General features: G+C 45.8%; 1 protein-coding gene across 4 annotated transcripts in view; it reads right to left on the bottom strand.

Annotated features, from left to right (window-relative positions):
- HMGA2 (high mobility group AT-hook 2) overlaps positions 1-17,959 on the bottom strand; it is an 80,432-nt gene that overhangs the window by 22,958 nt on the left and 39,515 nt on the right. For 2 of the 4 annotated variants that reach the window (XM_076070742.1, XM_076070740.1), the window contains exons 5-6: positions 8,077-8,109; positions 5,513-7,983 (exon numbers count right to left, since the gene is read on the bottom strand). In XM_076070742.1, coding sequence (XP_075926857.1) covers positions 7,876-7,983; positions 8,077-8,109 — 141 coding nt within the window. In that variant the 3' untranslated portion in view covers positions 5,513-7,875. Of the gene's footprint in view, positions 1-5,512; positions 7,984-8,076; positions 8,110-17,959 lie in introns of those variants that run through there. The other 2 variants (XM_076070741.1, XM_032963540.2) reach the window with 2 other exon arrangements.

Genomic DNA, 17,959 nt, shown 5'->3' with positions numbered 1-17,959 from the left:
GTTGGGGGGGGGGTGGGCGGGGAACTCATCGGAATAGGAAAGAAAACATTTGCAGAAAGGCCGAAACGCGACGTATTAAAACACTAATTGGCTCGGAACACAATGACACATGCCGGCACATTTGCATCTGCGTGTGGGTTTCCATACTGCGCAGCAGCAGCAGCGCGGAGGGTAGATGCAGCACAAGGTGGCAGATTTCAAACACCGAATGGAGCAGTACACTCATGAAATGCAATCAACAAATCTCAAGTGAAATATCGACAAAATGTGATTAATCTGATAACGGCAAATGACGCGAGTTTTCCGCAAATCAAAAGTCCAAGGGGCCTCTCTGCTCAAACACGTACTGGAGAGACACGCATCTCCATTGGTGGCTTGGAGCTACTGGTGAAACTTCAGAATTTCTCCGGAGAGGGATTAGTTTCTCCAGAGTATGACCAGGCTCAACTCTCCGCAAAGTGGTACACATCACGTTGACCCAAGAGAGGTGATAAGGGCTAAGTTGACTCCAAACCAAGATTGGAACTTACATCCTCCCAATTGTGAACCAAGGGGTCTCACCAACAGTACAAGATCCCCCGTATAGCATTAACAGACTGTTGGGGCAAGTGCTGTTAGCAAGCACCTATGAAGGCCGGCACGACACACAGCACCACGCCGCCCGGCCGCCTTCGTCCCCCCAGATGTTTACACAGTGCACTTGGTACTCATTTAAGGCGGATTCGACCTAAGGGAGGCTCAGGACTGGTTCAGGTAATCGTCACCGTTGGTGGCCGCGAGTGGGAATTGAACTCTGGTCGCCGGGTTCATAGCGCAGCGCACTAACCACTGCGCTACCGCTCACCACGTAGACAGTATCCTAACAGCAGCACCACCCTGGCTACAAACAAGTCAGATCCCCAGAGCAGATGCAATGATAAGGAGTGGGGGTTTCATGGCCTGGGTGGGTATGCACAGGTATGTGGGAGATTGGGAGAGTGGAGGGGGGGGCACCCACGTAACACCCAATTCCTCCCGGTCTCACTCAATGGTGTCGCTACTTTTAGGGCTCTTTCTGGGAGCCAGGAACAGGAACCAGACCTGCTTTGGTCGGACACCTTATTAATCACTTTAGTTGAGGCCGCTTCAATGCAATAACCAGGCTTTGTCTGTTGACTTTCCGATTTAGAAGTATCCAGGGACCAGAGAGTTAAGTCGACTAAAACCCAACACCGTTTGCCCCGCTCCCCGCACTAAAACGGGGGCTGAAGATTGTTAAAGACACTCGTGGCCACGAAAATGAACATTTTTACGGACCTTTTGGGAAACTCTTAAAAGTTTTACAATGCGGTATATAATTTATTGCGAGATCAAGAAAGTTGCTTATTGAGTCCTGATGGTTTCCTGAGGAATCCTCGTGTTGTATTTCACGATTGCTCACGCGGTTCACCCCCCTCCGCCCCCCTTTAATTGCAGAGCATTGCGCTCAACCGTGACTCTCTCAAACATCACCGCTTCGCTGGAAGGGCCTGGAAACAAAGTTGCAGAGGAAATGCATGGTTTCTTTTGTGTGTTCAGTCTTTATCTCTTGAAAAATGTTAACCCCCCCACAAGCTACCAAAACTCCCACCAAAACCCCACCCACGGAACCCATGTTCCCCAAGGTTTCCCTGTGTATTTGTGCAGAAAGCTGAGCCAGAAGCACGTGGCCTACAGCTGTCCTGATGAGAAACACTGGGGCTACGAGGTGACACACAGGCCAGTGAGGTTTATGAATATAACGTGTGCTTTAAATGACTTCCTCTGACAACTCCATTATGCCGACTTCAGACATTATCACCAGGGTCAATAAATACAATGTTATATAACCAATCGCCTAAAACAGAAAGCTCTTTCAACGTGTTTTTTTGTGGAGGGAGGGGGGGGTAATTGTAAAACAAAGAAAGCCATTCTTTGAAGGATAACAAATTGCAGGTGAAAGTGCACAATGACAGAGCTTCAAATGGGAATGTTTTAATTGTTGCTTTGTGAAGTCAAATAATAGTGCAGCTTATAATAATAATAGGGTTTTTCCTCTTTTTTTCTGGCAACAAAACTGAAACCTTTTTACAAGGATTCATGTCTGCATTAACCACAATACCTGCAGTCAAAATGCAAACAAAAAACATACTATGATAATATATGCATTGTCCTTGAAACTGATTGGCCCACACCAAGCCCTCATTACTTTACTTTGAGTGCATTGTCTTTGAGCTGTACGCCTTTTTGCGTCATCTGGTCGAGCACCAATTGGGTCGAGGCTCAAAAGAAAGCCGTCCCTTGGTGTGGACCAATCAGTTTCAAGGACAATGCATATATTATCATAGTATGTTTTTTGTTTGCATTTTGACTACAAGTATTGTGGTTAATGCAGACATGAATCCTTGTAAAAAGATTTCAGTTTTGTTGCCAGAAAAAAGGGGAAAAACCCTATTATTACATTTTGGTACTGGCAAAGGAGGTCTAATGAAATAGTGCAGCTTATCTGCAAAAGTAGTCATCAGACCTGAAAAAGTCCTCGTAATTTTTTGTATACATGTCTTGATAACCTATTGAACAGCGATGGTGAAGTACGGTCAAACAACCCCCCATGATGGACAATACATGGGAAGGCTTTAATCCAGCAAGATTGACAAAGGACTAAAAATAAAAGCATTAATATTTTCATAATATATTGTTTTAGTTGATGGCTGGGCTGAGGTCATGTCGCTCATAACACTTGAGAAGTAAATTTTATCTCAGGTAAAAGTATACGATTTGAACTTTGGATGTTGGTGTTTGTACCAAAAACAAATATTTCCAAGTGATCAGTCTTGCTCTCGGTGACGGAATGTTATTCTTTAAAGGCAGTAAAACAACTTTTCCCTAACTCTGTTGGAGCTCACAAGGAGTCAAAACACATTTTTGTATTTTTAATTGCCACTAGAACGGCTTCAGTTTCAAAACTTTCAACAGCTGAAAAAGAGGCCATTGAGACTTGGGAGTTGAATTTAGAATTTTAACGCAGCAGGAACACGAAGCCACTTTGCGGCTTGACGCTAATTTCAGGCCGATTGAGTTTCAGGCCAAGGTGTGGGCACAACGGGGGAGACTTCCAGTGAAATCATGAACTCTAGGAGATGGCTATGGGGCCTGATTAAAGGCTGATTATTATGGGGAGCCCATGTCGATGTCAGGAGTGATAGAGAACAGCTGAGATCAAGGCTTCAACGCCCAGGTCCTAACCTCCATGCTTAAACCAAGTTTCTCAAGGGGGCATGGATTTTAGCGGTCTCAGTTTAATAACCAATGCTTTGCAACTTTTTTTCGTTAAGAAATGCATTTTTATCATAAATTAACCTTTTCCTAGTTTTCAAGGCTCTCAAATTTTTCAGGACACGAAGTGAGTGCCCACTGCACAGCAGCAGTGCCTTAGAGAGGCTGCGGTAGACAAAACCCAAACCCCTAAGGGGTGGCGGCTTTGCCTTCTTATTTTCCTTCTGCAATGGCTCGCAGTTTGGTAACTAGAGAGACATCCCAATCATGAAACGATGTATGAGGCCAGCCGTGTAGATATGGTAGCGAGGTACAGTATAAGTATATTTATATGACACAATGGAAGTGGTTCTGTAATGTGTCTTTAAAATAAACAGTTCCTTTATCATGATTCCAAGTTATATCGTCTCTTAAGATTTTCTGTAAATTAACAAAGATTGTGTTCGTATCTTAAGATAGCCCAGGACAGTTCAAATATGAAAGGGTTGGAGCAAATCCAAATGCGTGTTGTGGAAATATATATGTGATAGTGTAGTGGTTAGCGCACTGCGCTATGAACCCTGTGACCCGGGTTCGATTCTCGCGCACGGCCTACACCAGTGACGATTATTTGAACCGGTCCTGGGCCTCCTCTAGATAGACTAAGCCTCAAATGAGTACCTGGTGCGGTGTGTAAAAACATCGCCACTAGGGAGACAAAGGCGGCCGGGCGTGGTGCTGGCCAACCACCCCGTCATGTGCCGTGTCGGCCTTCATAGGTGCTCGCGAACAGCACTTGCCCCAAGTCTGTTCAGGCTACACGGGGGTTATTTGTCTTTGTTTATGTGGCATTTACTTTGCCAGCAGGGTAGCATTGTGGTGAAAGCACTCAACACAATATGGGAAGGTTGCGAGTTCAAATTCCGGTCACAGCTCTACCCAGGTCGTAATTCATTCAGGGCTGCTGATATATTTACCACTTATCGAAAGTCAGCAGTGACCGCCCTGTGCAGAGACTGGCCCACTCCACAGGAATGTGGAATTTTCTATCTCTCGCCATGGATCGCTTAACGGGAATGAGTGCTGCCACACACTTCATTTTAGCAGGAAGATGTATTTTTTAGGCCCATGCATTGCAAATGCTCCTTCCTTATTTGTCAATTAGTAAAAATGTACCAATCAATGACTCTACTGCCAACAATGTTGTGCGCTTCAGTGATTTCGGAGAGATCCGAATGCGCTCCTTGATTGATTTTCTTTACACGCACACTCTAAACATGGTGTACCTATTAACCTCAGTAAGGCATTCCATTAAACAGAGCAGAGCTGTGATGTCCAAAACTTAAATAAATATTATTTTACTTGGTGGACCAAAGAAGTATTGTAAAAGTGCAGCGCTGCAATTGCCAGCCTACGTCACTGCAGAATAAAGAAGCAAGATATTAAATCGTGAAATATCTTGGCCAAAACAATGCAAAGAAGCCTCTTGCTGGTGCCAGAAAAAAAACTATTTGTTCCTCTTTAACCCCGACTACAAATACTCAACATCAACCTGCCATTCTTCAAAGGGTCAGATTCTAACAGCGAATCCCAACAATGTATTTCCAGCGGGAGGAAGCGAGATAGAAACAGGACAACATAGAAACGCAACGCAGAGCCCACACTGGATTTAAGGGAGAGAGGGGGGGGGAGGAAGAGGTTCCGGGCTTCTGGGAATAAAAGATCAGAGGCAGCGGGGAAGGATGAGTCTCGGTGATGGATTGGGCCGCATGACACGTTTAGGGCTGGAAGCTTTCCGAATGCAACTTCCTCCAACCAACGCTCAACACCCGACCCCAAAACCCCCCAAGCCCTGCCTCTCACCCCCCCCAACTCCACCTCCACCCACTCAAGTAAAGGCCCTCCCCCTCCCCGAAGGCAATACCCAAATTCAATTGGCTCAGCCTCCAACGTAGAGATGGCTGCTTGGCAGGAAGGGGGGGGGGGGAACACGAATGAAATCATTTGCGTCTCCGGCCAATCATCGCCTTCCCCCCCCCGAATCCGTGCCACCCACCCACTCTCCTCTCTCCCACCCACCTCGCCCCTTCCCCTTGCCAAGCATGAAGCAGTGGAATCGGCACAACCCCTCCACTTTCCAAGTTCTTTCCCCCTCCCCACCAACCCCATTCCTGCACGTGCAACCCAACAGCGATTCTCCCATTACCCCCCACCCCACCCCCTTCCCCCTTCCCCAGCTTCTCCTGACCTCACCGCTGCTGAGAGGAGGGGGGCCCGCTCCTCCCACATTCCTCACCAGAGCCCCAAGCAGCGCCTCATCAGCACCCCCCCCCTCTCTCTCTCCCTCCCTGTCACTACTGCATAGAGCAACAGCGGCGGCAGCGGGGAGCGGTGGCACGGTGGTTAGCACACTGCGCTACGAACACGGACACCCGAGTTCGATTCCCACTCACGACCAATAAACGGTCCTGGGCCTCTCCGAGGTCGACTCAAGCTAAAATGAGCACCTGGTCCGGTGTGTAAATATCGTGACTAGGGAAACAAAGGCGGCCGGGCGAGGTGCTGGCCACCCACCCCCTCGTGTGCCGTGCCGGCCTTCATAGGTGCTACTCGCTAACAGCACTTGCTCCGAACAGCCTGTGAAGGCTACACGGGGGATCTTTGCTGCACGGAGCGAGCAGGCATTGCTCGATCTGCACAGCATTTATACCAGATCAGAGGTTTTCTCTCTATACACACACACACTGTATAGTATATATGTATCCTGTGTGTAGCTGGGTGATGGTGGCCATTGCCCATGGCCTCTAATCCAGCACTGCGGCAAGCCAGGGTTGGTGGATCACCGCATAAATGTCGTGAACCCCCTCCCCCCTTCTTCCCGTGGTCGTCAAGGAGGTTCAACAACCCTGGCTCGCCAGGAGAAGGTGGTACACAGCAAGTGGACTAATCGCCATCTGTCTCCAACTCTACTGGGATAGAGCGTTGCCCCCTCGCGCAAGACATGGGTTTCCTCCCCACGTGCGTAATAAACATTCGCCGGAATCGTCTGAAAATATTTGCTTTGAAACACCAACCAGGATAAGGACAGTCATCTGGTCTGTATGTTAGAATACAAGTGTAGTGACACTAAGAGTGGGATGCGGTCTATTAACAGCCTTCACAGTCCACACAGAGTAACTGGAGCTCCCAGTCAGGACAGCTGGCAGACTGCCTGACTGACGACACCGAGCAGGTGAAGACGCAGACGTCGGCGGAGACTCCAGCAGCACGACGAGGGGATCCCACGCCAAGCAACAGCCCCGAGCTCCCGCGCGGGGTCCCCTTTTATCCTCCCGGCATGGCCTCGCTCCGCCCCGGCCACGCCCCCTTTTCTAGAACCTACCAGCGGGTTCCCGCGCTTCCCTCACGTGGCCCCTGTGCAACCTTTCCCCTACATCCCTCTCTCTGGTTCATCACGTGACCTGCTGTCAGACAGGGCTGCTGCAACTGCGCATCCTCCATTCTGCCAGCAAGCAGCGCTATGCTGCCTAGTGACCAATTCTACGTCACTACACAGGTTTGCAGCTTCGTTTAAGAAAATAAAAAAAAAACTTTCAGTCGTTTTCAGGAGCACTCGAGCGACGTTACTGCACAGCGTGACTGCCGTGCCTTTTGAATGCATCACAGTGATGCGAGCAGAACGTGACTAAATTAGTTTAAATTCTGTGTTCAAACTCGAAATGCATCCATAACAGTGCCTCTCGAGGCCAATGTTAAAGAAGAATGTTGAGAGGTTTTTTTTAGTGAAGTTATAATCTTGCACAACTTCCGATAAAATATCACCAAAAAAATCCTTACATGACATTAAAGCAATTTGTTTACATTTTAATTGCATCTTTATATACAAACTCTTTGATAAGATCATTCACAAAGCTCACTATGTACCGCATTTGACGATTTAACAAAGCCCAAAATATCTATTTCAAAACATAACCATTAAATATTTACAACAATAACAATATAATGCGCCAGGAAAATGTATTATAGAAATAATGCCCACTATTTGTCCAGGAAAGACCTCATTGAGTCTCAATGGGGAGACAAAAGCGGCCGGGCGTGGTGCTGGCCACCCACCAATTCACGTGTCACGCTGGCCAACAGTATGTATGTATGTATGTTGAACGTCTTTCACACCATACGTAGTCAACCGTGCTTCGTCTGTTAAGGCTACATTGGGGATCTTTGTCTTTGTATAATGCAAAATACAGTACAATTACACACAGGTTCCATAAATTAAAGCCTGCCTATGGGAAGACTGCCTTTCTGTTGTGGAAATGTGGCATTTTCACCGCTGCCTCAAGTGACGATAACTGCCCAATTGCTAACGGGAGCATAGACTTGTGACAAAACACGAGCGGTAGATCAATACTGTACTTGGGAAGGAAGTCGCATGTGCATTGGAGTAAAAAAAAATATTTCCATGTAAAAAAGGGGATGTACAGAACACGGGGAAGGAAGGGACTGTGTGGAAAGCTGTCCCCTCCCAATAGTTATCCATCGAAGGTGTTTTTAGGGAGCTCAAAAAGCGGAGCTCTTTCGTGTTGTCGAAGGTGCATTTTAGAGTTTGCGTTCTTCCACTGAAAATTAGGTCCTTGTTTTTGTAGCGGTCGTAGTGGAGGTTTCGTGTGGCATTTGGCGATGCGTAAATGCCTGGGACTCGGTGAACACGAGCTGTGTGTGTTGGCTGCGCTCCTGCAAGGGGTAAGGGAAAGGTGGTAGAGGAGGAGCGGTGGGGAAGGAGTCGGGTAAAAATATTTTTTAACAAATGTAAATGATTGGTCTTACCTTCGGGCCCCTTTGTTGTTCGGCTTGCTGTGGCTGCACAGGAAGAATTTGTGATTGGCATGGTGGGGGGGGGAGGAGGGATTGGAGGGGTGGGGGGTGAGTGTTTTGGGGGGTGGGGGGGAATGGGAATGTTGGTGGAAGGGTAGTGGGGTAAGGAAAACAGAAAAAAAAGACAAAAGGGAAAAAGTTAGTCACGTTTCGACTCACGATGCGGCACGTGAGCGAATTGCTCATGGCGCATCGTGGGTTCTCGCGCTGTCTGGCAAGGGCCGTCGCGGAAACGGCAACTCCTCTCCCTGGCACGCACGCGTTGGACGCACGCGAGGACGCTCGCAGGCCGGGCCAGGGGGGAGTCACGGAGTCAACGAGGCACCCGCTCAACTCAAAGGGCGCCCGCCGACGCGCCCACCCAGCAGGCACAGAGTCAAATCCGCTCGGTGCCTTCTGCTTCTCATTCCTCCAAGCAGTCAATACACAGGCGTCTACTCAGACACCGGCGTCTGAGTAGGGGACGGGGGCGGGGGGGGCTCAAACTTCCAGACGGAAACGGGTCGGCAACCTACATGCTGTGCTGCCCCTATAATGGGCCACCGTACACGCCCGCATAAATCGCACATGGTGGACCGTATGCGCGCTTCCAAAACACGCTGGGTAACGGGCACGGTCCGCAGCACTCGTGCAGGCCATGCATCGCCATTCGCCGCTCGTTCCACACCTCGCGCGTTTCGCCGCGATTGCGCACACGACTCACCCGAGGAAAGAGAGGGCGTTTTATTTTTTAAAAAGTGTTGCTTTTCTTCTGTAGAATCAAGTGTTATTTTCAGGAGGATTCCTGCTTTGAGTTGTTCTCAGGCAACACGTACAAGGCAGAGAGGCCTGTAACCCACTTGCTTTAGGTGATAAACGTACTGAGGTCAAAGTCTCACTTGCTGTGCAAAACGTTGGTCAAAGTAGCCGGCATGCGACAAGGGTGCAGGTTCAAATGTAAAATTTGGGATCCGTTGCTTTGTCTCAACAGAGGGGAAAATGTGATGTATTGAAAAATGACATCAAACTATGGTGAGTACTCTAGAAATGGTGGAAACTTTTAGAAATGGGGAAAAATTTACTATTTGTATTTGAACAGGTAAGGCCCACTTAGCTACATAGCTTTTTTTCAGAAGCGATCTGGCCACAAATGATAGATCGACGAAGTGGCTTGTCATGTGGAAATTGATAGCGGCTGAATACTCTGAACGCATGTTGATTTTAAATGTGGACAGGAAAACTGGATGACCCGGAGAAGAATCCGCACGACCACAGGGAGAACATGCAAACTCCAAATATTCAGGCGTAATTGGTCGGGATCGAACTCACGACCTCCTTGCATACTAGGCGAGGAAGTTAACATATCACCACCATTGCGCCCCTTATTCAGTTCAGTTTATTTATTTTGGTATAGCCCTGTGAGCCATTCGGCTGTTGAATCGGGTGCAACCACAAACAAAAAACAAAAACACGAACAAGAAAACATCTTAAAGTGACTGTGTGACTGTGCAAACAGAAAATCCATGAAAAAAAACAGCAAAATATTCCTGAAAAAACACCGTACACCAACGCTGTGTGCAAAAAATCCCAGTGGGATGCAAGTCAAACAACAACAACCACAACAAAACTTAGATTAAGGCCATCAGTCTAACTCCGTACTACAACAAAACAAACATATCCAAACCAAAAAACTTTTCGAAATCACCAAAAAATAAAGCCATAATTGCAACATTACAGTGATCATAGGGACTGTGACCGAATTTTTACAATAAACTACATAAATAACATGCAACACCAAATCCTAGAGCCACAGCTGGCTGCATGAGTTACTCCACAACAACAGAAGCATCAGTCCGAGTATCAAATTTTTCAATGCACCTTTAAGATCAGCACGCTAAATCAAAATACAGATCATACTTTGCAGCGTAATCCGGAGCAAAACATTTTATTTTATTTTACGCCAATGAATAGCAGTGGCAGCTAGGGGTGTACAACTCCTCTAGAGCAGTTTTGAGAGAAGATCTCATTGGTAGCGATTCAAGTTGCAGTTTATTAGCAATAGCATTCCAGACCCTGGGGGCATCAATAGCAAAGGCCCTTCCTCCAGTTTGTGTACGGCAATAGGGAATGTGAAGCTGGTAAATGAGCGAAGACCCGAGGTCAAATTTATTCTTTGAAACAGAGAGGAGATCCAGCAGGTAGTCTGCGGATTTGTTTGTAAGTACATCGTGAATAAATAAGATCTGGTGCACAAGCCGTTGATAACTGCAGTGTGGAGTAGTAGGTCAAATACCCACTCTAGGGGGGCTCTCTCGAATTCCCCCTAGTTGAGGCCCCTCCACCAGCAGTGGCGTGAGCGAGAAATTGCAGGGCTGCAGCTTTGCCCTCAGCAGACTGCAATAATTTGATGGTGAGCGTCTTGGTGATGATGCTAGAAGTAGGATGCCAATTTGATGCTTCAACTTCAGCCCATGTCGCTTGTGTGTCAAGAGAATGAAGTGATGGGCAAGCAATCATTAATTACTGTATAAAAGTATGCAAAATAAGAATATGTATTACCCTTTCAAGCAATGCAACATATGTTAAGATGTTCAAACACCAAAATAGACACCTTTTGCAAGGAATCAAGTCTGCATAAACGAAATGTACTTGTGGTGATAATGCAAACAAACATTGTCTGATATAATATCAGCATTGTCTTTGAAACTGATTGGCCTACACCAGAGACAGCTTTCTTCATGGCCTAGTCTCACGAGTGTCAGACCAGAGAACGACAAATTTTGAACAGTACAAAGACAATGCACGTATCATAGCATTTATAGTTCGGGGTGAACGGCTATATCATGGGAGCTTTTTGCCACCTTGCAAAAGGTGTCTATTTAGTGTTTGAACATCTTAACACCTGTTGCATTGCCAGAAAGGGGTAAAACCTATTCTTATTTTTCATGTTAATTGTATTCTTTATTTGTGTGATGTCCCGGGAGAATGGCCATTTCAGATAGCGTGGCTCTTTCTCGAGGGTGAGAATGGGAAAGGAGAGTGTGGGAGGTGTGTGTACAGGAATGGTACAACAGAACATCTCAACAATTCAAGAACTCAGCATTATTAAAACGAAGAAACGAAAATCACCTGCGGCGGCAAAACTGCAAGTAAAAATAATCAATGCCATAACTTAGATGGTACCGGTGCATTCGCAATTCTCACGAAATAGAAAGGGCCTCGCGCTACACCGACACATCATCTAACGTCCACTGCATATGCGTATGATATCCATAGATTATTTAATAAAAATGCGTATTAAACTTACATTTGCAAGTATTCCAAAGTTCAAAGAAAATAACAAAAAATAAAAAAAACTGTTATTTTCTTTGAACCTATCTACGTGACTTTACCGAAAGACCCAAAGAATATGAATTCCTGCAGTCACGAAAGCTTTAAGTCAAGATTTATTCTAGAGTTGTGCATTTATATACTTTGATTTATTATTAACATTATTAGAATTATCCCAGTGCTGCCGTACCAAGCTTACCAAACTGGAATTTCCATCTAATTTGCACCAAAATGCGAGTTCGTAATTAAATTTGAAAAGATAAATAAACCGTGTGATTCCATCACGCAAAAAAACACATTTCATGGTACAAACTATGCAACTGTGGTGGCTGACGTGTGCCAACTACAAGGCAAGTGTAACAAAGCAACTCCACGTTTGATTTTTCCATCCATTATTTCAAGAATACAACAACAACAAAACCGCCCCTCCCGGGCAAAAAAATTAACATCTCTCTTGATATTTATCCAGCCTACGTGTGTGTGTGTTTACCTTCTGGTTTCGACCTATATTTTACCGACTTGAGAACCTTAGAAAAAAATTCTTTCCCCACCTCCCTCGATTATTTTTTTTGTTGTTTCAAAGAACCCACCATCATTTTTAAACGAAAGTACAACTTGGCAAAACACCAAAGAACATTGCCAGTATTAAGGAATTGAGGAATTTACTCGACACCCTGGCAGTAATGGATTAGGTTTTTTGTCTTCGGTGGGGTGGGGGGGCCTTGTGCGGGCTATGGTTTGGCTTGGGAGGTGGGTGGAAGGGGGGGGCGGGATGAGTGCGAGCATGGAGGCCTGGGAAGTCGTTTAGGCCACCCCTGTAGATGGCAGTTGCCTTGAGAGAAAGGGGAAGGGAGGGGGGGGGGCCCTCCCTTTCTCCAATGCTGGGACCCCCCCCCCCACGCCACCCCCCCCAACTGTGATCGGCAGCCCGCAAAATCGCATCCATTGTTTATCGAGCTGCTCCACCCCCTGCCTGCGAAAGCCCCCCCCCCCTCCCCGGCCATTCAGCCATATCTACTCAAGCATTCAGTGACGGCAACCAAAGAACATTCCAAAAACTTAGAAAACTGTGCACTCCAACCCGCCCCCACTCCCCACCAACCAACCCCCACAACCAAAAAACCGGGCATCATTCTTGCTGCACCAACGCCGCCGTAGGTAGAGAAAAAAAACCTCCCCAAACCCGGGCGCATTCCGCGCCCCACGCACCACCCCTCCGTGCATTCCCCTGCGCGCCGACTGACCGACCAGTCAATCTGGGCACAAGCGCACGCCCCCTGCTTCAAACACTAATTCGGCTCTCTGCAATCCCAGGGATAAGTTTGTGACGCTTCAAAGGACAAGATTGTGTGTTGTTTTGTTTAAATGTTGCCTTAATGTCTCTATGGTGCTCATCCCGTCCGGGTTGGCACTGTGGCAAGAGGGCTTTGCTCACAGTTGTGAAATCAAATCCCGGCTTGGGGGTGAACTCAGCCCCATCATCCTTTTGGGGTCAATAAACTAATTACGACTTTGTGAGAGCTCACCAGAGGTTGTCTATGAAAGACACTGGCCCACACGACGGGAATAAATTTCCACCGCTGGCTCGGCCAGGATTTTCAGAAGAGATCATCACCGCCCACCGTTCCGCTTCAACGGTGAGATCGTTTGACTTTTTAAAAGCCATTTATGTCAAAGAGACAATGTTATCTCCTCGTATGCGAAGTGTTTCTCCAGACACCCCCGAGTCTCCTATTACATGCAAAATGAACTTTTTAAAAAATAGGGATTTTTAATTTTGGGCAGGTAAAAATGTAAAACGGTACATGTGCAGTCTTTAAAAATGTCTTGCTCACGGCCACTGCTGATGAAAGGGTGTCCACTTGAGGGAGCTTTAGAGAGCCCCCTCTAAAATGGTATTCGGCCTGCTCTTCCACGAAGGTTAGACATCTTGTATGAGGTGGGTGGAATCATTCAAGAAGCATGCCCTCATTGTTTCAACTGCCGTGCAGTGACCTTCCACAGTGTGCCAACCGTACCGACAGCCCGGCAGCATCGTCTGTCGCAGGATCCTCCTGCAACGTCTCAATGCCCAGTTGAGAGCCTCGTGCGCATGCAAGTGATGACCACATTCGCACGATTATGCATGTGTGGTCCTTAAATAGTTAAAAGTACTTTTTAAATATATATAATCTATAAAAATGCATGCGATGCCGACAGCGTTTCGACAATAAGATATCGCAAACTCCTCTCCATTTGCCGGTAGCAGTGGACAAACTTAACCTAAGTTATCAGCTAATATTGTGTCACCTCATTAAAGATTAAACTTCTAAAAGTCTCCGTGAATAATGGTGAGGCGTCCATTCTAATTTTGTTAAAATAAATAATCTTGCCTTCTGATGAGATACACATTTAATGTCATTAATATTAAATGATGTTTAACCGTTTCGTAATTTCAAATGCTCAGACGACACATTATAAATGAATTGATAAATTATTGAAAATATAATTTTAAAGTGCAATTTATTGAATTGCTCAAAGCAAAGTTTTACCAATTTGTCAATATTTCATGTAAATGTACTATCTAAAGGTGTGCAAAATTGTGTTATACCCAATAAAGAGTTTGCACAAAGATGTGATGACAGGGAGCGGTGGTATAGTGGCTAGTTAGCGCACCATGCTCAGAACCCGGCGACCTGAGTAAGAATCCAGGCTACGGCTAGCATCAGCTGCGTGTGACCATACTTCACCACCAGCGTGAAGTACAGTCCAACAACCCAGAAAACATGGGGAGGCTCTCATCCAACAGTGGATTAACAATTGGATGTCCAATTTATCATCTCGCCCCACGGTGACATGGTATGCAGGAGGTCGTGGGTTCGATCCTGACCCTGATGCCTGTATATTTGGAGTTTGCATGTTCTCACCATGGTCGTGTGGATTTTTTCACCGGATCCTCCGGTTTTTCCCTCCACATTTAGAAATGTGCGTTTGGAGTATTTGGCTGTTACAAATGTCCACGTGATACGCCACTTAATTTAGCTATCATTTGTGATGGCCAGGTCGTTTCTGAAAAAGAATTGTATAGCTCAGTGGACCTTACCTGCTAAAAATCAAATATAGTTTAATAGTTTACCATAAAACATACACTCAGCACCACACGTGTGTAGTGTGACAGTTTGCACTGTTGGCAGTTTGGTTTCCACAGCTGCCCATGTAATTTGGGCAGGGGATTACCTAAGTGAGCCATCTGCCATTGTGTGGATGTAAAAGACCGTGTGGTGTTATCACCAGCAAGGCCATCGTGGTGTTTTGTGTGGACCACGTTTTAGACGGAATGTATAATTTCGAGAGAGAAGAAACCACGAGAGATTGTTAACCATCACTCCGCAGTTTACCGTTTATTTTCTCTAATCTTACTTTCTGATGATCAAGGTTTAGAGGCAGTAAACAAATGCATTTGCACTCATTTCTTTTAATTATAAACTGGGCAGTCTCTCGATACAATATCCTCAAAAACTGCACTTCGATGAGCACATGAATCACTCCCTTAACTTCAAAGGGCCCTCGTGTATTTCAACAGAGTTAGCTATTAATTCATTTTAAAAGACTCTACAGCCGATATATCCATTTCCTTCCGTATGTGCGTGTGTGTTAAAGTTGTCATCACAAGCGTGTAAGACCGAACAGCAGTGTTCCCCCTTTTCCAATCCGTTTCACTCTAAGCAGTTAAGTGCCGCTATGCATAGTTTGGGTACAACAATGCTTATACAGAGTGCTGTGTATTACAAAGTCAGTGTGCAGACACCACTTTCTTTACTTTCGTTTATCGATATTGATAATATAGAACTGTGGTTGATATCGGGCGATTCATTGTTTGGAATCCCACGTGGATATCTAATGCACACCCTTACTTCACACAGCAGGCGATTGAATATCGTGAATATATTGGCTCTGTTTCTCAGTCTGTGGTTTGGGACTCCCCACTGTCGACTTCCCACAAAGCGTTACTCATTTCAGTAAATCCAGAGAGATGATAGGCTGGGTGAGCCCTGATAGGGATTTGAACTCAAGATGTTATACAAATTGAACACCTCACCACAAATAAAACCATGAGCCTAAAAAAGTTGAAATGTAAATCATACGTGAGCAAATGTGATTGTTCGCAAGACGGCAAAAATACCTAAAACTAAACTATTTCTATTTTACCAGGTAAGACCCACTGAGCTTGAAATCTCTTTTTCAGGAGCAACCTGGCCACAAACCTGGCCACAAATGATATCTCAACGAAGGCTTACCATGTGAAAATCCATAGCAGCCAAATACTCAAGGCACGTGTTTCTAAATGTGGAGGGGAAAACCGGAGGACCCGGAGAAAAACCCATGCAACCACGGGGAGAACACTCAAATTCCAATTATACAGGCATCAAGGGTTGGGATCAAACCCATGCCTCCTGCATACCAGGCAAGGTAGTTAACAACTCATCACCGCAGGACCCATAATACACTATATTTCTGATTGGTATTTTTACAGTGAAATATATACAGCAAAAATAGTACATTATTTAAGAATATTTACAACCTTTAGTCAATCCGATGCTGAATGGACTCTCATGGGTGTCAGTCATGGGGGTTGTTTGACTATACTTCACCACTCTGGTAATTGCTAGTTAGGAGGGTGGTGGTGGTGGAGTAGGTAAGCTGGTTCAAGACAATGTTCACGCTTCGCCGACGTGTAACTAACTTCACAAGTGCAGTTTGCTAACTGCTTTCAAGATGTTTTGAGATAATTCTGGGGGTTGGGGGGGGGAGAAATCGCTGCTCGTTGTATCGTTCTACTTACTGCTGTTGTCACTTTCCGAACCGCCCCTACTGTACATCTGTAAAAAGAGCTTCATGGCCCGTCGGGCATTATGGTGGCGAGATGTTAACTACCTCGCCTGGTATACAGGAGGTCGTGAGTTCGATCCCAACCATGACGCCAGAATATTTGGAGTTTGCGTGCCTCTTTCTCCCCGTTTTTGGCCGCTAAAAATGTCCACGTGATAAGCCACTTCGTCGAGCAAATAATTTGTGGCCAGGTCGCTTCTGAAAGAGAGCTCTCTAGCTCAGTGGGCCTTACCTGGTAAAAATTAAAAAAATATTCTTCGGGATAAAAATTAAGATTCTTATTCTTCCCCGAGGGCGGCGGAGGGAGTTGTGGTTGTTGGTCCCCAGTTTCACGAGGATTATGCAGATTGACAAAGAGTTTGTGAGAACACAATCAGTCACAACTCAAGGATTCTCTCAATTAAGCTGCATGACTGCCGACTTAAGCAGACAGGAACAGGGGGAAATGTGATTTAGTTAAAGAATGCTTTTAAGAGCACAAAGGCACTTGTTCAGAGAGTTAATAATCAATTCTTTTTTTTAAAGAAGAGTAACTAAACCCCTAAGACAACTGGTGCCACCGTGTAAATAAATATTTAAGCAATGTCGCCTTCCGGCTGTTAAGATGGCTAAACAAAAGGACCTACAGAACAAACCGCATGCTTCATTTGCACCCCCGAAATTGAGTGGCAAGAGGAGGGGTGAAGTTAGGTTTGAAAAAGCAGCTTCAAAACGACTCCGGTGTGCGTCTTCTCTGGCACCACGTGGCGTGTCGTTCAGCGTAGCGTCCAACATTTTCGCTTTCACGCGATACGAGCCCCTTCTGGAAGCGAAACGTCGGGACAGCGTGCTGAACAACGGCACAGTGCAAGCGAAGTGCACGTCGGAGAGCTGGACCAGCATCGGTCGTCAAAATCAGAGCAAGGAAGCTACTTTTGTCACGTTCTAACCACACTCATTTGTGTTGTTTCTCTCTGTTTTCCCAGTGTGTAGTTTAGTTCTCTCCATTAGCCAATCATTTTGACGCAATGTTTATGAATTGTAAATAAGTGATCCATACGTGCACAATATGATGCATATATAGTTTAAGCATAAGAATGCATCGTTGCCATGCCTCGTATGGATGAGTTTTGGGTTTTTCAAAAAATCGGATTTTCACATTGTTTTCCCCACAATTTTGGTTTTTATTTGTATAATTTTCATTACGTTATTTTACGTACGCTCGTTTTCGTGGGAAAACTTCAGACTCTCAACTCCTTTTTAAACAGGGTCCTACCAAATTATCACAATAAGGTGATACTTTCTGCTGTGTGTCATCCCAATTGAGTAATTTGCAGGACATTATTCTCCATTGGGATGTTTGTTCAATACCAGGTACATTGTACTTTTTTATCTATGGGAGGAAACCAGATAAATCCATGCTGAACAGGAGGAGAGAATACAAGCGCCATACAGAGGAGGCACCCGAATCAGGGACCGAATCCAAGCCCTTCTTTCTGTGAGGCACAAGTGTTACCACTGCACCACCATACCCCTTCAAAAGTAATAATTTAACATGTCTCCATGCCATCAAAAGTGATGTCACACGACACCATGTGACAGCAACCGAGGCAAGCAAAGCACCCACTTCATTGAAGCGACATGAGAATATTGTTCGGATTATTTAGAAACGGTTTTG

The sequence above is a fragment of the Petromyzon marinus genome, chromosome 30, assembly GCF_048934315.1.
Source record: "Petromyzon marinus isolate PM22_M1 ecotype Great Lakes invasive population chromosome 30, UKy_Petmar_22M1.pri1.0, whole genome shotgun sequence".
NCBI lineage: Eukaryota > Metazoa > Chordata > Hyperoartia > Petromyzontiformes > Petromyzontidae > Petromyzon > Petromyzon marinus.
Note: the sequence above shows the minus strand (reverse complement) of the source record. Positions and strands in the feature narration are given on the sequence as shown.